Source organism: Macaca nemestrina, chromosome 7 (assembly GCF_043159975.1).
Source record: "Macaca nemestrina isolate mMacNem1 chromosome 7, mMacNem.hap1, whole genome shotgun sequence".
NCBI lineage: Eukaryota > Metazoa > Chordata > Mammalia > Primates > Cercopithecidae > Macaca > Macaca nemestrina.
In genome coordinates this window covers 143,043,848-143,064,926 of record NC_092131.1, presented here as the reverse complement: position 1 = coordinate 143,064,926, position 21,079 = coordinate 143,043,848, and the positions used below count along the sequence as shown (strand labels likewise).

General features: G+C 36.2%; 1 protein-coding gene across 9 annotated transcripts in view; it reads left to right on the top strand.

Annotated features, from left to right (window-relative positions):
* The window catches only part of LOC105489539 (ring finger protein 111), a 111,510-nt gene extending 90,431 nt beyond the window's left edge, over window positions 1–21,079 (top strand). For 2 of the 9 annotated variants that reach the window (XM_011754382.3, XM_011754392.2), the window contains exons 7-14: window positions 430–688; window positions 5,744–6,092; window positions 8,904–9,056; window positions 10,463–10,589; window positions 14,307–14,399; window positions 15,693–15,788; window positions 17,111–17,238; window positions 19,430–21,079. In XM_011754382.3, the coding sequence (XP_011752684.2) occupies window positions 430–688; window positions 5,744–6,092; window positions 8,904–9,056; window positions 10,463–10,589; window positions 14,307–14,399; window positions 15,693–15,788; window positions 17,111–17,238; window positions 19,430–19,547 (1,323 nt within the window). In that variant the 3' untranslated portion in view covers window positions 19,548–21,079. The remainder of the gene's footprint in view (window positions 1–429; window positions 689–5,743; window positions 6,093–8,903; window positions 9,057–10,462; window positions 10,590–14,306; window positions 14,400–15,692; window positions 15,789–17,110; window positions 17,239–19,429) is intronic. The other 7 variants (XM_011754424.3, XM_011754434.3, XM_011754411.2 and 4 more) reach the window with 6 other exon arrangements.

Sequence of the window (21,079 nt, the reverse complement as noted above, 5' to 3'; positions counted from 1 at the left end):
CTATTTTCTCTAGTGTGATAGTACTAGAGATAGATTTCTCAAGGAATCCTAAAGTACTAGTCATAATTTATGTTGGGATAAAGGAGAATATGGAAGTATGATTTTAAAGTTTCTAAGATGTATTTGTTATAAGACAAAAAGACTTTATTAAGCTTTTGTTCATCTTGTGATAAAATCTTATGCTTGATTTTTAAAAATTGGTTTAACTATAAAACCACTACAATTTTCACAATCCAAGATACACTTGATAAATACAAGATAACCAAGTATTTTGTTGGTGCTCACTAGTTCTTCACACTAAGAATCTTACTGTTTTCAAACTAATTTAAAGATTATATTTTTTCGTTTGTGTTAGGAATACTTTTATAATATAACATGAAATATTTGACCAAACTTTAGAAAGATAAAATATACTTTCTTTTTATATAGCAGGCATTGCCAGTAGACCTGAGCAACAATGGTATCAGAAGTCATGGAAGTGGCAGTTTTCATGGAGCATCTGCATTTGACCCCTGCTGCCCTGTTTCTTCCTCCCGAGCCGCAATCTTTGGCCATCAGGCTGCTGCTGCACCAAGTCAACCTTTATCATCAATGGATGGCTATGGATCAAGCATGGTTGCGCAGCCCCAGCCCCAGCCCCCTCCACAGCCCTCTCTCTCATCATGTCGACATTACATGCCTCCCCCTTGTAAGTATAAACTTAATGGACACAAAATCTAGAGGCATATCAATGAAATATTTTATACTCCTTTGTGAAATAACCTGTAATTAATCCCAGTTCTTAAATTTTTAGTATTTACTTGGCTTAAGAGTAGGTTATTTTTTTTCCCATGTTAATATTATGAAATTGAGGTGGATTGAATGGAAGTCTTAAGGAATTTAGATTTGTTCTTTAGGATAGCTGAAGAAATGTGAAAGTTGAGTAGTATTTCTAGGCACAGTAAAGTAAATTTTAAGAATTCTCAAGCAGTTAACTGAGGCATAAGACAGAATTTCCTCACAGCAAGCTTTGGGAGTTATAAAAGGGTTTTTATATTCATTTGATGCAGGCAATTAAAATATAACCACGGTTGGGCATGATGGCTCACTCCTGTAATCGCAGCACTTTGGGAGGCCAAGACAGGAGGATCGCTTGAGGCCAGGAGTTTGAGACCAGCCTGGGCAACATAGTGATACCTGGTTTCTATAAAAATAAAATAAAATAGAACCCCAGGCATGCTTTTCTAAAGAAATTGAAATTCATTAGATAGCATAAGAAATGATAAATACCCTAAGGCTGTGTAACATATTTACTATTTTGTTAGATCATAAGCTAATAATGAAATTGAAAAATTCATGCCAGAAATGAACCAGGAAGTGAGCAAGGAAATTTGTGTTTTTGGTCTGATTACCTGGCAAGGGGTAATTTTCAGTTATATATCTTCTTGGATTTTTTCTTCTACTCCAGTCATTTAAAAAAATCTGCATCCTGCAGACACGGCTGGGATCAACCCAGAATGTGTACAGTGAAACTGGTAATATATTATTTACCTTCTCGGTAATGCAACTTAAAATTTAAAGTATAAATTGGAAAATAGATTTAGAAACAGTTTTTACAAAGCGTTGACCAATGGGCCCATTCTTTGTATGAGCACCACTGTGATGCACGGCCTATTTTGTAATACTTGATGGTATTCATTTTTAATTGATCATCTTTTATTTGAAATTCAATATGTGTAATTTTCTGCCCTATCCTTTAAAAATAATATACTGAAGCAGTTCATGGGTAAGTTCATTCCTTTCAAAATGTCCTAATAAATGTTTTAGACTCATTTGTTACATTCTAAAACATTCAGTGTGTGCAGAGTAATATAAAATGAGAATTTAAAAGCTTCTTCGCACAGCTTACTAATCTTAATATATCAGAGGTAGCAACTGTTCTATAAAAGCTTTTAGCAATTTTCTTTGTACCTATAGGTATGTATATGTCTTACCTTTTAAAACTGGGAAATCAAACATATTCTACTTCTTGCTTTTTGTTTTTAAATTTAACAGTATATATTGATTTTTGCCTATTAGCACATACAAATCAAGCTCATTGGTTTTTAATACTTCCATAAAGTCCATTGTATATTAAATCAGTCTTCTGTTGATGGACATTTAAGTTGTTTATGGTTGAGTTTATGTATAGTATAACTTCCTAGAAATGCGATTGCTATGTCAGAGGGATAAACTTTCAAATAAATACTATTAAGTTTCTCTCCAAGGGGCTGCATCAATTTACACACCTCATTAGGAGTGTATTAATGAGAATGAAGGTAGGAAATTTAAATTGTATTATGTTCTGTTAGAGACATTTTGATGACTTTGTTTTGGGCTTCTTTTCCTGAAGGAGTGTCTGTATTCTCTCCCCAACTCGCCCATGCTTTTAAAAAACATTTCCTGTATGCTTTAGTTCACTTGTGAAACATGTGGTTCTTAAACCTTTTTCATCCAGAATGAACTGGGGGAGACAGTATGGTGTAGTAGAGCGCTAGCTTTGGAATTGGATAGATTTGAGTTGACCTCCCAGCTTTCACTAATTAGCTTAATGACTTTGGATAAGTTATTTAGTCTCTCTGTCCTTACATTCTTCACACTTGTAAAATGGGAATAATTTCTATTGGCTATAAATTGTGATACCTGGATCCAAATGAATAGTTTGCTGTTTTGTAAGTACATTTATATGTATAACAACAATACTTGTGCAATAAGAATATGTCTCTCCTTGCTTTTGAAAGGTTTATGGTCTTGATTAAGTGATAAAAGAACTGTACTTGAAATGCTATTATTTAAAAGTTTTGCTATCTTATTAATAAGATGTATTGAGAGGATACGTAAGGCCTGGTTTGGTAGTATGAACATGTATTTCCCGCTACTCGGGAGGCTGCTGAGGCAGGGGGATTGCTTGAGCTCAGGAGTTCAAGGTTGCAGTGTGCTGTTATCACACCTGTGAATAATCCTTGTACTCCTGTCTGGACAACATAGTGAGAACCTGTCTCTTAAAAAAAAAAAAAAAAAAAAAAGACCAGGCACGGTGGCTCACGCCTGTAATCCCAGCACTTGTGGGGAGGCCGAGGCAGGTGAATCACCAGAGGTCAGGAGTTCGAACCCACTCTGGCCAACCTGGCGAAACCCTGTCTCTACTAAAAATACAAAAATTAGCTGGGCGTGGTGGCGGGCGCCTGTAATCCCGTCTACTCAGGAGACTGAGGCAAGAGAATTGCTTGAACTCGGGAGACAGAGGTTGCAGTGAGCTGAGATCGCACCACTGCACTCTAGCCTGGGAGACAGAGCGAGTCTCTGTCTCAAAAGAAAAAAAAAAAGAGAGAGAGAGAGAGGTACAGGTAAGGCTACTTATGATTAATCATAAAGCAAATGGTCTACACTGTAAAGCAAAGCAAATGGTCTACACTGTAAAGCTATAGGAATGTAGTGAGTAAATGTTGGAACAAATCATAATACTACATCTGCAAGTGATACGTTGAATGTCTAGGAAACAATATCAAGACTTTTTGTTTTTTTAAACTGTTGGGAACACAAATAGAGGAAGGGAAAGGGTTTTTGGGAATGTAGACTATGTCATTCTTAAAATGATCAGCAACCTGTTTTGTTTAGATAAACAGTGAATTAAAGTGATGTGTTAAGAGTAGTTAAATAAATGGACTCATTCTGAAACAGAACTTCTTGTTTTGTAATATTTGTGAATATTGTCTTGCATAATGATTACACAAATATAACACTTTGAAACTAGAAAAAATGCTGTGAATTTGAGAAAGGATAGTTAACAATCATAAACATAGTGTATTAATTTTTTATGATTAAGAGCTACTGAGCTTTGTGTCTTTTCAAAGAGTAAAGCATTGATTTGAAAACAGTTCGAAAATTGGTTTAAAAATTTGTCTTGCAACTTTTAAAAATTAGATTTGTTGAAAGTTTCCTTTAAGTACATACAAACAAGGCATACTTTAAAAATATAGTTGAGTTGTGGTTACCTAACTTCTGCCCTTGCTGAATGAATCAAAAGCATTAAAAATTGAAAACTCTTCTGTAATGAAACTAGAGAATGGCTGTTGCTGTATATCAGACTTCCAAGAACATTTTCCAATAAAATGAAATTTGGATTGAAATCTAAGGAAACAAACTTTTTTTTTTTTTTTTACATGTCAAGTAGATGCACATCTCTAAGAGTAAGGAAGATGTGTATTCCTCAGAGGGATTTTTCAACAGTCACTTTGAAACATAAAGATGTAGAATGAAGAAATGCGAGGAACCATCTTATTAAGGACTTTACTTCCATATTTATTGGGAAACAAATATGCCTCCTTCATCTTAATGTAGCACAGGGATGATAACATGGGGTAGGGGGAGAGAGAGAGAGACAGTTTGGAAAAATGTTTATACCCTATTATGACAGAGCTTCCATATATGCAAAGAATACTTATAAGTCAATAAGAAAAAGGTGAATAATACAATAGGCTAAGCATGTAAATAGATAATTCTGAGAAGAAATACAAGTGGTCAAGAAATAAAAGATTTTTCTCAGATTGGCATTTATTTTAAAAATTTAGTGGTAGTGAGCTGGGCGCAGTAGCTCACGCCTGTAATCCCAGCACTTTGGGAGGCCAAGGCGGGCGGATCACCTGAGGTCAGAAGTTTGAGACCAGCCTGACCAACATAGAGAAACGCCATCTCTACTAAAATACAAAAAAAAATTTGTATAGGGATGGTGGCGCATCCCTATAATTCCAGCTACTTGGAAGGCTGAGGAGAATCGCTTGAACCTGGGAGGCGGAGGTTGCACTGAGCCGAGATTGCACCATTGCACTCCAGCCTGGGCAACAAGAGTGAAACTCCATCTCAAAAAGAAAAATTTAGTGGTAGTGTGGGGGTAATCAGGCCTTCATGTGTACTCCTTTTTTTTTTTTTTTTTTTTTGAGATAGAATCTCACTCTGTTGCCCAGGCTGGGGTGCAGTGGCATATTCTCGGCTCACTGCAACCTCCACCTTCTAGGTTCAAGCAATTCTCCTGCCTCGGCCTCCTGAGTAGCTGGGATTACAGGTGTGCATCACCACGCTCAGCTAATTTTTGTATTTTTAGTAGAGACGGGCCTTCGCCATGTTGGCCAGGCTGGTCTTGAACTCCTGGCTTCAGGTGATTCTGCCCACCTTGGCTTCCCAAAATGCTGGGATTACAGGTGTGAGCCACCGTGCCCGGCCCTTCCTGTGTACTCTTGATGGAAATATTAATTATGGCAACCTTTTGGAAAGGGTATTTTATCAACTGGCATCTAAATTTATTTTTTTCTTTCTGTCCCACAACTACTTACAGCAATTTATGCTACAGAAATGATCTGTATGTATGTGTGTATACATGTATATAAATGAAAGAGTGAGTGCAGGAGGGACCACATACACAGATATTTATCATAGCATTTGGGTTTCTTTTTTATCAGTGGGGATTTTGTCAGTACATTTTGGTATATTCATATAATAGAATGTTGTGAAACTGTGAGTGAAGTTAAATTATAATATATATTTACATAAGATATCCAAGATTATTGTAAGAAGGGAGCAAGTTGCTTGAGCAGTTGCTTGAATACTTGATAAAGTATTCATAAAAATATCTACTAATATCTTTAAAAGTACAATAGGAATGTATAATAGCAATATATGTTCAACTGCATGGTGCCTGTGTAACATACTTGAAATATTTTTCTTGCAGATGCCTCTTTGACAAGGCCACTTCATCATCAAGCTTCTGCCTGCCCGCATTCTCATGGAAATCCCCCTCCTCAGACTCAGCCTCCACCTCAAGTGGATTATGTTATTCCTCATCCCGTACATGCTTTCCATTCTCAAATATCTTCTCATGCAACATCTCATCCTGTGGCACCCCCACCACCAACTCACTTAACCAGTACAGCTGCACCAATCCCTCAGCATCTTCCTCCTACACACCAGCCAATATCGCACCATATTCCAGCCACCGCACCTCCAGCACAGCGACTGCATCCTCATGAAGTGATGCAGAGGATGGAAGTTCAAAGGAGGAGGATGATGCAGCATCCAACGTATGTTTTACATTTTTAAAAAGAAAGTCAAGCTTGCTTTTTCTTCTACTTCCATTGGTCTTTACAACTCTGAAATCTAACTAGGCATGGTGGCATGCACTTGTAGTCACAGCTGCTTGGGAGGCTGAGCCAGGAAGGTTGCTTGAGCCCAGGAGTTTGAGTCCATGTGGGCAACACAGTAAAATACTGTTTTTTTTTGTTGTTGTTTTCTTTTTTTAAAAAAGAACAAACAACAACAACAACCAAAAAAAAAACACCACGAAGTCTTTAGAAATAATGTAACTTGTAACTATAAGTTGGGTGAGGCTCATGCCTGTAATCCCCAGTTGCTCAGGAGGCTGAGGCAGGAGGATAATTTGAGCCCAGGAGGTCAAAGCTGAGCTGTGACTGTGTCACTGCACTCTAGCTTAGGTGATAGAGCAAGACCTTGTCTCCTTTAACAACAATAGAAAACAAAAGATAGGTGGCTGCAGTGACTCACACCTGTAATTCCAACACTTTGGGAGGGCAAGGCAGGAGGATCACATGAGCCCAGGAGTTTGAGACCAGCTTGGGCATAAGGAGACCTCGTCTCTACAAAAAAAAGAAAGTAGCTGGGCGTAGTGGCATACTACTGTGGTCTCAGCTACTCGGTAAGCTGAGATGAGAGGATCGCCTGAGCCCAGGGGGTCAAGGCTGGAGTGCAGTGGTGTGACCATAGTTCACTGTGTCCTTGAACTCCTGTGCTTAAATGATCCTCCCATGATCATGCCACTGCACTGCAGCCTGGGTGACATAGCAAGACCCTGTCTCTCCCTCTCTCCCCAAAAAAGTAACTATACTAAATCCTTATACTAAATCAATAAGAAATTGATTCTTTGCTAACCAGAATCTTCCCCTGCCTTTTCCTAAATTGTATGTGTTGAAAAAGCAAGTTTATACCAGATTAGTAAAATCTGACCAGTTTTACCATGTGACCCAGGGTAATTTCTTTATGCAAACCAATTTTAAAAAATACCCAGACTAGTCTGATGCGAACTAATACTTTGTCTGTTTCTGCAATATCACATAGTAAAAATCAGTGTTAAAATTGATGATTCTGAGGAACGAGATCTAAAGATATCAAAGATTTGAATGTTACTAACCAGAGGGAAGAAAAGTATTAATAGAATTTTCAAAACCTGACAGTGAAAATACTGTACTTCAAATTTATGAAAAATACTGTACTTCAAATTTATGAAACTTTTTTTTTCTTTTGAGTATTCAGGATCTGATTTTCATATTCAGAGCAGCAAACTCTATTGGTCTAATTCTGCTTACTGATTTTTGTAAACAAAATTTTATTGGAAAACAGCTGCAGTTTTTCAGTTACAAACAAACTGAAAAAGTGTCTGTTGTTTGTGGCTGTTTCCACACTACAAAGACTGAGTAGTTACAACAGAGAACGTATGGCCTGTAGAGCTGAAAAAATTTCCTGTTTTATCCTTCACATAACCTGTTTTCCAAACTCTTGATCTAATTAATGATCCAGCTCTTGTGTAACTTTTTGCTTTAGTTCTTTCATTTAAGATTATATCCCAAATCTCTGGCTGTTGCTGCCTTTTATGTAGAAAATTGCCAGTTTAAGAGTCTTATCCTCCAGTAACTGGCAAAATGTTGTTTAGAATAAACATGCAAAATCTGCAAATGTGTTAAAAACTAATATAAAATAATTAGACTATAAAAATGAATCTTAGCTGGGCATGGTGTCACACATCTGTAATCCTAGCTACTCAGGTGGCTGAGGTGGGAGGCTCACTTAAGCCCAGGAGTTCAGGGTTACACTGAGCTATCCGGGAGCAAGATTCTGCCTCTTAAAATAAATAAATAAACAAACAAAAAGTGAATCCCTGAAACTAAGTTGGTTTTAGTGTCTTCTGTTAACTGACTTTAGGAAGAGAAATTATAGTAAACTGGGATGCAGAATAAAAAGTATGAATGGAGGTTGGGTGTGGTGGCTCTCGCCTGTAATCCCAGCACTTTTGGGAGGCTGAGGTGAGCGGATCACAAGGTCAAGAGATGAGACCAGCCTGGGCAACATGATGAAACCCCACCTCTACTAAAAATACAAAAATTAGCTGGGTGTGGTGGCACGCGCCTATAGGCCCAGCTACTCAGGAGGCTGAGGCAGGAGAATCCCTTGAACCTGGGAGGCAGAGGTTGCAGTGAGCCCAGATCGCCACTGCACTCCAGCCTGGTGACAGAGCTAGACTTCCTCTCAAAAAAAAAAAAAAAAAAAAAAAAAGTATGATTGGAGCTAAATATAAGTTTCCTAGGTGTGTTAACACTCATTACATGTGTTTTGAAAAAAAAAATGCATAAGGTTAACATTTTTTTCTCTTAAAATTTCATCCATTAAAATAGTTGAATGTCTTTGCAATATAAGAGTAAATGAAGCAAAATTAAGGTTTCAATTTGTCCTGCTTTAATGTTTATATAAAATAATTTATTTGTGCCTGCAATGTTTGCCTGGGGTATTTAATTTTTAAAAATTTTATTTCTATTCCTATTCTCCTATTTAAAATATCTCTTGTAAAGAAAGTGTACAAGATAATGTTAAAATTACCTTTTTCCTTGTGTGATATTTGAATTGGAAGCACTGGAATAAATGAACAATTAGAATCTGTGGAGGAGGTGATGGTTTCTTGATTTCTTAATAATTAAATAATTTTATATATTTTTATAATGTATTGTTATAAAATTTATTTTATGACTGTAGATGTTTGTAGTATTAATACTAGGGGTTTTTTCTGCATTAAGAAAAGAAATAACCAATTATTCAATTATTTCCAGTGGTCTTTTTGTGTTCTGTGTTTCCAGGCGGGCACATGAACGCCCCCCACCCCATCCACATAGGATGCACCCAAACTATGGTCATGGGCATCATATTCATGTGCCTCAGACTATGTCCTCACATCCTCGACAGGCTCCAGAGAGGTCTGCCTGGTCAGTATCTTGTTTAATTTCAAAACAATGCTTCACAGCTTGTGGCAAAACTTTTGGAAGAGATGCCTTGTGATTGATTGCTTTGCAGAAGGGTGATGTGGAGAAACCTAATCCCCAGTTTAACTGTGAGACACTGCCTCTGGGCAGATAGTGGTTTGGAGAGGAAAGAATAGGAGCTGCGGCAGGGAACCATATCAAGCAGGAGTAGAACATTTTTTTTTAGGTGTTATTTTATGTGTATTGACAAATAATAATTGTATATATTTTGGAGGTACAACATAATATTTCAATACATGTATACATTGTGGAGTGATCAAATCAGGCTAATGGCATATTTATCACCTCAAATATTGATCATTTCTTTATGGTGAGAAGATTTAAAATCTTGTCGCAGTTTTGAAATATACGGTACATTATTCTTCACTGTAGTCACCATGCTGTACAGTAGAATATCAGAACTTACACCTCCTAGCTGAAGCTTTGTACACATTGACCAGCATCTCCCCTTTCCTCATCCACGACCCCCCACCACCTCCCCAGCCTCTGGTAAACAACATGCTACTCTCTCCTGTGAGTTTAGGTTTTTTAGAGTTCCCATGTAAGTAAGAGGAGTGGACCTTTTTTCCTGTTTTTCAGGGGTACCACCAAAGTTAACTCCCTAGACTGATCCTACTTTTCACATCTTCTTTATCTGACCCCCACCTTTGTACTCCGATTTGCTCCACCACCCTCACCTGCCATTGACAAGGGAAATTCAGCCTTCATTCCAATTTTTTGTGGTCTTTCCTTGATAAATGAGGGCAGATTTTCATTAAATTTTTTTTCTGAATCCATTGTGTGTGGGCATTCATTGAGATCTTGAACCACAATGAATTTGAGGCAGAACATAAAATGAGAATAAATAAATGAAGATTTAGCATTTAACAGTTTTACCCCTTCTAAAATTTTGTTCGCCCTTCCTTTATAAGGTGTAGAAGAGTTTGCTATTCTAATTGTCCTTAATGTCAACAACCAAGAGATGATATCTAACAAGCAAAAACCCAGAAAACACCTGTAACATTCAGATACACCAAAAAAGTAAATTCTGTGTTGTGTGCTCCTCAAGCAGAATCAGGCTTTTAACTTGGAAGGGACCTTTGTAGCCATATGTTTCCTTCCTTTGTAAGATGTGAAACCAAGTACAAATGCTTTGCTCCTCATTATCACAAAATTTAAGTTTTTTGAGTTTTCAGTTCTAAAATAAATTTGAAATTATTAGGTAAATATTTTGGGCTAACTTATCTTTCCTCAGCTTTGTAAGTTAAGAAACCTTAGATTACTTTTTTAAGTGTAAACATAACTCCCCATGTCTGTTGATAAAAAAAGAAACCCTAAGGAGGATTAAACTGTTCTCATCCTTTTGTCAGGGAACTGGGAATTGAAGCTGGAGTGACTGCAGCTACTTATACACCTGGTGCATTGCATCCTCATTTGGCCCATTATCACGCACCTCCTCGACTTCATCACTTACAATTAGGAGCTCTTCCTTTAATGGTAAAATGGAAAATTTTCAAAATTTTGACATGTTCTAAAAGTTCATTTTCTAAATATTTTATTGGAAATATTTTACTATATTAGTTATAGGTGTTTTAATAGAATTTGAGAGTAATCTTGTTAGCTAAAAATTGTGCTATAAAAAGGTATTAGATGTATTAAAATCTGTGTGTATAATTTGCATCATAAAATGTACTCTTAATGTACAAAATGACAGAAAAGTGTGGGATTTTTTTTGTATACCAAGGCACTCTTAATCCACTGTCAGGAGAATACTGTGCTTCAGTTATTTTGCCATAAGTGGTAATAGATCCATTCTGATGCAGTCATACGTTTCTTTTTTCTCTTTTCTTTTTTTTTTTTTTTTTTGTTTTTCATCAGAGTCTCAATCTGTCACCTAGGCTGGAGTACAGTTGTATGATCTCAGCTCACTGCAACCTCCACCTCCTGGGTTCAAGTGATTGTCCTGCCTCAGCCTCCCAAGTAGCTGGGATTACAGGCACATGCCAGTATGCCTGGCTAATTTTTGTATTTTTAATAGAGATGTGGTTTCACCATTTGGCCAGGCTGGTCTCAAACTCCTGACCTCAAGTCATCTGCCCACCACGGCCTCCCAAAGTGCTGGGATTACAGGCTTGAGCCAGGGCACCCAGCCTGATTTTCTAATCTGCAGAAAGATTATACTAATTCTTTACATCTGATTTAAGCAGGTTCAGATTTTGTAAAGTAAGCGCTAAAGAACAAGTTCAACAAAACATACGTTGCGTTTGCTATTTGTATTACATACTTGTTATATGAGTGGTACAGAAAAGGGAATAGTTTTGTGTTGTTGTGGGTAGAGGCACTGCAGGGAAGCTTTCAGAGAAGCTTTCTGGTACATGTGACTTCTAAGCAGACTGGATTTTGGAATGGTGCTCTTGCAGAGGTTACAGCATGTAAAGTTGTAGCAAATAGCACAAGCACTGGGAACTCCAAGTAAGCTGGTGTTTCTCATTTTAGGAGTGAGGTCAGGCAGCAGTGAGAAATAAAACTGTTCTACCAAGAAATTGGAACTCAGAAACCATTGAAGGGGAAATGTCCTGATCAGATTTATGATTTTAGAGTCATTTAATCAGATTATAGTTAGATCACCTCCTCAGTTATGTGGAAAAATAGATTTAAATGTGGGAAACCAGGTAGGACATTATAGTAGAAGAGGTAAATATTGATGAATGCCTGAATGAAAGCAGTCGTAGTTGGCGTAAAAATGATGAGACACATTTGAGAGATATTCAGGGTTTGGGTGAAGGGGCTAGGTGAATTAGGTCTTGGATGTACTAAATCTAAATCAAAGTTGAATGTCCAATAGGAAGTTAAGCTTATGGTCTGGATTTCCAAAGATATTTGGGTTAAAGATATGTTTTGATCTCTCAGTATATGGAGGTAATGAATCCATGGAAGAGGATTAGGTTTTCAGGAAAAATGTGCAGAGTGACAAGAGGGTGAAAAAACCTTAGAGAAGGACAATACTGTATTTAAATGATAATACTATGCCTCGCACAAAGGATTCTGAGAACTGGCTTGAAAAGTTGAGAAACAAAGTTAAAATAATATCAGAAAGTACAGTACCCTTGAAATATCCGAAAGTAAAGTACCCTTGAACAATGTGGAGGTTGGGGTGCTGACCCTCCTCACAGTTGAAAATCAGAGTATAACTTTTGAGTTCCTAAAACCTTAACTGCTAATAGTCTGTTGTTGATCGGAAGCCTTACTGCTAAAATAAACAGTTGATCAACACATATTTTGTATGTTATACATACTTGATAATCTATAATAGATAGTGATAGTTTAAAGTAGAGAAAAAATGTTAAGAAAATTATAAGGAGGGGAAAATATATTTACTCTTCATTAAGTGAAAGTGAATCATTATAAAGGTCTCCATCCTCATTGTCTTCATGCATTTGGCATTAGAATGGTTATTGGTCTTTTGTGTCAGAATGGTTCAGTAATGGTGAGTGATGTAGATGGGGCACCACTTAGGTTACGGACGGTAAGGAAGTGAAAACATGGAGACAGTGAATATAGACTTCTTGCTTTATAAGCTTGGCTGTGAAGGGAAAGTGAAGGGTTGGTTGGCAATAATTCCAGGATTAGTAGAGAATTTAGGTTTGGAGAAACTTAAGGTATTTTTAGGTTTAAGACAGAAAACCATTAGAGAGGAATTGTTTGAAGATATTGAAGGGAGGCTTGGTGGGGAGTAGTTAAGTAAGCATGACCCAGGGTGAACAGGTGAAGGTAGGAGCAGGTAGTGAGGATTGAGGTTGAATAGGAGAAAAGCTTATCCATAAAGGTTGGAGGAACGAGACTAGGGAGGAGAGGCTTTTCAGGGTAAGTGAAGATTTAGATAATTTGGGATGCAGGATTTCCTTTCTGTTTTCTTTGGAGATGTTTAGGAGGTTGGGTTATCTGCTGAGTAGTAATGATCTTGGTTATAAGAGAAGTTGTAAATAATTTAAGTAATACACTATTGAAGGTTAAAAGTTATTGCTTACTTATTTTAAATTGTTTTCCACTTACAAAGTGTCTGTTAAAGCTATAAATTCTGCTTAAAGTATGTTGTGATTCATTGTAGGCTAATTAAAAAGTAGTGTTGGAGATTTATTTTTAAAGATGGAAGAATGGTGCTGTATCTCAGAATTGCCCTTTCCTAATACTCTCAATATACATGGCAGTTATGATCTATACAGTTACTGCAAACACTGAGTTAGCAAATATGGGACCCTTGCAAGCCTCTGTTCACAACTAATCAGTGTATAACCTTTTTTTATGCCTGTTTCTGCTTAAAGACAACTTTAAAAAATATTGTAGAATCGTTAACATTGAACTTATAGCCAACAACACTGTAACTCATACCTGAATGAAACGTATTCTCTCCATAAGGTGTATCACAGCCTTCTTTGCTTAGGAACACTAGACAGCACTTGAGCTTTATGCTTGGGTGCCATTTTAAACAACACAGTTACCAACAAAATGTACAAAACTGAAAAACATGGCACTAAACAGACTGCAAACAAGACACTGGTTTATAGTAGGAGCTCAAATACGGCAGAGCCCTGTTCTACCTCAGCTGAGAACAGAGTTGCATGTTGGGCAACTCCAATTTTTTGCCTCCAGGCATATCCACAAATGACTCTGAAAGCACAAGTATTGATTATGGGGTTACAAGTAAATTTTAGTCTGTGGGTCAGTTGACACATACATAATCCATAAATAATGAAGATTGACTATACCTAACAAAAAATTAGAAAACAGTGTTAAAACTTTCCCTAATACAATCAAGCAAAAAAGGCATAGGGTACTTTGGCTGTTAGGAAGCTTAACAGAAGTGAAGTAAAAAACTTATCTTGAAGTGAAATTTTGTTGGAAAATTGTGTACATTTTTTGTTGTTGTTTTAACAAAGCTCTCTGAAATTGACAGGATCTTAAGACAGTTTTACTCTTTTCAAGTTTGAGCTACTAAGAGCATCAGGCTTAAGTTTGGGCATTTTGGAGAGTTAGGTTATACTTTAAGGTTATAAACCTGTTACAGAATGCTTAGTTGGAGTTATGTATTCTTATTGAAGTTGAATTTTATGAGCAGTTGAATTGAAAACATTGAAGGTCTTGAATTATTCAATGTTAACAGTAAATCACTAGTCTATTCTTAATTGATTTAGCCTATCTCTTCTGTTGAAATAGGTTCCTGATATGGCAGGTTATCCTCATATCCGTTACATTTCATCAGGATTGGATGGAACATCATTCAGAGGTCCTTTCAGGGGCAATTTTGAGGTATGTAATAAAATAAATGAATATGTTTGTTGTAGTATCTTTAATGCAGAGAGAGGATATATACACTATTATACACAATTGTGTAGGACTGCTACAGTGACTGGGAATCACAAGGCAGTAAAATATGTGATTTTCTGATGTTGCTTCTGGGAATTACAGAAATATTTGTAAGTAATATTAATCTTAGGGTCAAAAGTTACCCAAGTATTTAAAGATGAGTCAATGAAAATAATATAGAAGAATATAAAAATGTATTAATATAAATGTCAGATAAATAACTATACCATTAAATGTGATAGGGAACCTAATGTTTTTGACTCAGCTAAATTTTTAGAGAAATTGGTAGAGAAAAAAAAACCTAAGTAATTCCCTTTGTAGCTAAATGTCTTGTTTGAATTTTCAGGAAGAACAAATCATTCAAATGTGATTTAAAGTTTGGTTGTGGGTTTTTTTGTTTGTTGTTTGTTTGGTTTTTTTTTTAGACGGAGTCTTGCTCTGTCACCCAGACTGAAGTGCAGTTGCGCAATCTCAGCTCACTGCAACCTCTGCCTTCTGGGTTCAGGCAATTCTCCTGCCTCAGCCTCCTGAGTAGCTGGGATTACAGGCGCCCGCCACCACAGCCGGCTAATTTTTGTATTTTTAGTAGAGACAGGGTTTCGCCATGTTGGCCAGGCTGCTCTCGAACTCCTGACCGCAAGTGATCCACCCACCTTGGCCTCCCAAAGTACTGGGATTACAGGTGCAAGCCACTGCGCCCGGCCCCTGTTGTGTTTTTTTTATGTCAGTTTGGAAGTTGGAGTCAGTGTGACTTAGAACTATTGCTGATTTGGTTCCTTAATTTACTAGAATGATTTCATCTTCTCCATGCATACATACATACTGACTCATGTAGTACCATGTGATAACATTGTTGTAATTTATAAAGATAACTTTTGCTGTACCATTTCAGTTGGCTGAGGAAAACATTATAAACAACCATTTGCCTTACTGTGTATGAGAAACATTAAGCCAGGCATGGTGGCTCACACCTGCAATCTCAGCACTTTGGGAGGCCTATGTGGGAGGATCACTTGAAGCCAGGAGTTTGAGACCAGCCTGGACAACATATAAACTTTTATATATATACTTAAATATAAGTATATAAATAACCAGTTGTCATATGTAAGTTTTTTTGAACACTGTATTTATATTGCAAGTTTCTAAGTATGGAAATTTATTTCTCTTACAATGTTGACAATACTGTTCAAGGAATAATCATCTTGGCTTTTACCACTCACTATTCTTCACTTTCAGGAACTGATTCATTTGGAAGAAAGATTAGGAAATGTCAATCGTGGAGCATCCCAGGGGACAATTGAAAGATGTACATATCCACATAAATATAAGAAGGTAAGAATTTATTTAATGAAGCTTCTAGAGTGTTACTGAAATGCATAAATGTGATATATGCCTTCTTTGAATTTGTGGATTCTAGCAATGACATTTTTATTGAAGTAATACATACATATTGTTTAAAAATTTTGGAAAGTATAAAAATATATACTCTGCAGTTTCTTACTCTGCAGACCCTAGTCCTTCTTCCCAGAAGTGAAATCATAGTTAAGGATTTAGATATTCTTCCAGATGCTTTTTAGCATTTTCTAATAAGGTACATATGTATATATATTTTTTGTCTACTTAAAAAAAAAAAGGAGATGGTAACCACATAGTTTGCAGATTGCCTTTCATGCCATCTGATCATCCTTATTATTTTTAATAGCTTATACAGAATTCCATCATTTGGCAGTACTATAATTTTTTTAACTAGCAGTTTATTTTGATGGACATTTTATTGATGTGTATTTCTTCTACTCTACCCTCAGTTGCTTGTATAGCATTGTTACAGAGTAGACGTGTTGAATACGTGTCTTAAAGCAAACAGTGCTGAATACCAACAGTCCCCAACCTTTTTGGCACCAGGGACCAGTTTCCATGGAAGACAATTTTTCGTGGATAGGTGGCAGAGGGGATCTCAGATCATCAGGCATTAGATTCTCCTAAAGAGCACGCAACCTATATCCCTCACATGCGCAGTTTACAACAGGTTGTAAGAGAATCTAACGCTGCCGCTGATCTGACAGGATGCAGAGCTCCTGCAGTGATGCTTGCTCACCTGCCACTCACCTCCTGCTGTGCACCCGGGTACTGGTTTGCAGCCCAGGGGTCGGAGACTCTTTTATACTATGTAGAGAATAATCATAAAGTGTGAAAATTACTATTCTTTGTATTTTTCATCTATTTTCAAAGAGTATTGAGGTATTACCAGTACATTCAAGTCTTCAACTGTCCAAGCTAAGTACTGTAACTAATGTTAATTTAAATGGATGTTATTTGAAACATTCACTAGTAAAATAAAACTTACTTATCTATGCTCATGGTAGGATAAAAAGAGTTTATTTTGTTTATCATTCTCATTGTAGATTAAAAGTAATAGCTTTCAAGTGAATGAGTTTCTGTTAAATTTTATTTTGCTTTTGATCCCAATTATTAGAGGGTCTTAAAAATAAACTTAATTGATGATAGTCACTTAATTCATCCATTTATTTATGACAGTCTTACCTGGGAAAAAAGTGCGGGCGAATATGTGGTTTTGTTTTGTTTTGTTTTGTTTTGTTTTTCAAATAAACACAGACTTTACTCAGTTGTTCAATAATGTCATCTCTACTAATAAGGTAACAACTGATTGGTTCTCACAGAGGAAACTGCACTGCAAACAAGATGGGGAAGAAGGGACTGAGGAAGACACAGAGGAAAAATGTACTATCTGTTTGTCTATTTTAGAGGAAGGTGAAGATGTGAGGTAACTAGAAATTAATTATCTAAAATCCATTGTCAAAACTGTACATGGGATTTTATTTGAGAAGTAAATTACACCAGGCATGATGGCTCACACCTGTAATCCCAGCACTTTTTGAGGCCAAGGCCAGAGGCTCTCTTGAGACCAAGAGTTCGAGGCCAACCTGGGCAACATAACAAGACTCTGTTTCTACAAAAAAGAAAAATAGTATAATTATTTGCATGTGATGGTGTGCACCTGCAGTCCCAGCTACTCAGGAGGCTAAGGCAGGAGGATGAGTCAAGCCTAGGAGTTTGAGGCTGCAGTTGAGCTTTGAGCACACCACACTGCACTCCAGCTTGGGCAATAGAGTGAGACACTGTCTCTGAAAAAAAGGATAAAAGTAAACTGGAAACCAAATAAAGATTTTTCTTGGCATATACTGTTACCAGTCTCTCCATAAGAGCCCTTAGTATACAATATTAAGTATATATAACAATTATTCCATGAAAACAATATTACTCACCTTTAATCAGTTATGTACTGGTAGAACTGGCTTCATCTAGTGAGTGAAACAATAAGAGATTAAAGTCTCTATGTTACCAATGTGGGAGTGGGAAATGTACTACCTATTTTAGGGCCACACAAGGTTTGGCCAGGGAAATTTTGTAGTCAAAATTGTCTTCTGTAAATCTTGCAGAAATGAGAATTTGAGAGGTTTTGGAGGTCCTAGAAAGTTATAATGTGTTCTTCAAAACTTGAAACGGATCCAGATTAGCCTTATGCGGTTTGTTTTACAGCATCTTTTTTTTTTTTTTTCTTTTCTGGGAGATGGTCTCTTCCTGTTGTCCAGGCTGGAGTGCAGGGGAGCAATCTCAGCTCACTGCAACCTCCACCTCCTGAGCTGAAGCGATCCACCTGCCTCAGCCTCCCAAAGTGCTGGGATTACAGGCATAAGCCACGGCACTCGGCTGTAGCGTCTTTTATAAACTGGTTTTGTCCTAAAATTTCCTCTAAACTCGTAGGACTATTCCCTTCTTGCACTTTTGTTGTTTAGAAAATGTTAGTATGTTAACCCTAATATTAATTTTAGGCATTTTATTTGTATAATCACTTAAGTAATTGTTTTCTTCCTGTTCTTTTTTTTAATGTTAACATAATGCCATATGAAACAGGTTCTATATCATATATAACAGAACCATGTAGTAATATTATTGCCCTAATTTATAAGGATAATTTTGTCATACCTCTTCAGTTGGCTGAGAAAAAAATTATTGTCTACCATATGACAAGGTTATTTGCACACGATATTTCTAATGAAGGTTTATAAATTTGGAACTTAATGCTTTTACAGTATTGACAATACTATTCAAGGAATAATTGAGAAACTGTTTAAAGCTACTATTTTAAGAAGATATTAGGAAGTCTGAAAAGTGTATAAAAACTCTTTAACGGTGGCTAGAAGTGGAAATGGACACAAATCAGTAACTTTTATCCCACTGTTAACACTCAGAATTAATGTTACCCTATCTTGCTTGGAGGCTTTATTTCTCAATTTCTGATTGGTAATTTGGCACGATGTAAACAAACTAAAATCATTACATCTCCTTTTAACCTACCTGTTAAACAGTAGCACAGTATTAAGTGTATATAACAATTATTCCATGAAAACAATATTACTCACTTTTAATCAGTTATGTACTTAAGTTTATGTATAAAGATTATACTAAGACATTTCTTAGTGAGGAAATTGTGGTTACTATATATTTGCCACATGAATGCTAATGTTTTTGAGAGAGAATTAAATGAGGTAATAAATATATATTTGAGATAATATGTATTTTTAAAGGGCATTACAAATGCAGTGATGATTTGATATTTAAAAATATATTTGCAATATTATGTGACAGGTAACATACTACTAACTCCAGAGCATTGGCATCTCCTGTACCAAAACAAAACTGGAATAATAGCCAGTGTAATTTGTGTTCTTACAATTTTTAAGATTTTATATAATATCCTGTAGCTTTGAAAGTTAATTATCTTGATCATTTATATATTATATTGCCCAGAGTGCTAATTTAATCTGTGTCTTTTATAGAAGAGAAAGATGCTTAGTAACTTCAAAACATTATTGAATTATTACATATATAATTTGTTTACCTGCAATTATCATAAAATTAATTTTTGCTTTTTGTTTTCTTGCCAATAATAGACGTCTTCCATGTATGCACCTTTTCCACCAAGTGTGTGTTGACCAATGGTTGATCACCAATAAGAAGTGCCCCATATGCAGAGTGGACATTGAGGCCCAGCTCCCAAGTGAAAGTTGACACCATGTTTCAGAACTCTTGCCCTCCCTCTCATTCCCATCCTTCCTGGTACTGCAGTCAACCAAAGATGGCATGACTTACCTGCGCAGATTTGGAAGCATTGAACTTAGAGTGCTGGCTCTGCTATATGGTACAACTAATGCTAGACCTACAGTTTATGTATACAGTTGATTTTCATGTATTTATAAAAGCTTTTTTTTCTAGATTTGACATTTTTCTGTATCATTTTACTGTATTTTTGCATGGTTCCTTGTATTGCATTTCTTTGCACATATTATGGGCTTGTGACCCTAAACTTGCAGGCAAGATTAGCTGCTTTAGTAAGTAGAATTTTGTGGTCTTTTTGTTTTTTACATAGTACCAAGCCTAGATAATTATGAATTTTTTATCCATTACTAACCTTTAATTTAATCAATCATGTACTTTAGTTTAATGTATAAAGATCCTCTAGAAAATGATAATATTGTGTATTAAGACATTCCTTAATTAGGACAAAATGGCTGCTGTATATTTACTATATGGAGTTCTGAGTTAAATACCATCCTTAATACTGGGAACAGAATACAACCCATATTAAATCAGATGCAGGTGGTAGTCACATCACCAGAGTGATCAGTATAAATTTTCTTGGTGTATCCTTTTCCTTTCAACACAGTGCAGATAAGAGTTGAATATTGATATCATACATTTAGACTGCTGTTCTGATTGCATTTATCTTTTTCCTACATCATTTAGAATTTTATTTCCCTGATTCAGTTTTTGCTGCTGTGAAACAGCTCTGATGAACACTAAATATTAATTTCAGTTAGCTAGATTGTACATACTTGCAGATTTAACAAAATTTTAGGGAAATTGAAAAAGACATGTAGAATTTGTTGTCTTCTGCTAAGCACGAAAAGTTAAGATATCTGCTTACAGTGATTTTGTAGACACATTAAGGCAAGATTTGGAATTTAAGTCATTGGCAGGTATCTGTGCATTCATAGAACTTCTAAAGGTCCCAGGATCACTTTTAAGGGATTTTTATTAGTTTAAAGATAAATAAAGTCAGCTGAATCTACATGTCTCTTGTTTTATTTCTCTCTAAACTTGAAAACAGTAAATCTGCAGATACTGTGAGGCACAAATTATACTGTCAACCTACTGTTGCTATGGTTATATACTCCCACTTCATACATTACCAAGAGTCGATCACTGATTTAAAATTTTTAATTTCTATAGTTAAGATTTACTGCATAATATAGAATATAAAGTTAAGTTAACATACTAACATTTCTCCTTTGGAGGAAGTTTTAATCTACTTCAGGATGCATATTATTATCAAGATACTTTCATATACAGGATAGCCTAATTTTATTTGTTTAAATATGCTTAATATGCCCCAGATTGCAAATGCATCCAGTCAGTAATATCACTGTCTGTATGTGGAGGACATGTTCCCATGGATCATATGTGAAGATGTCAATAAGCTTGCATTAAGCCACCTGCTTTGTAAGTGGATTGATTAATAAATAACTTATATTTCTATTGTC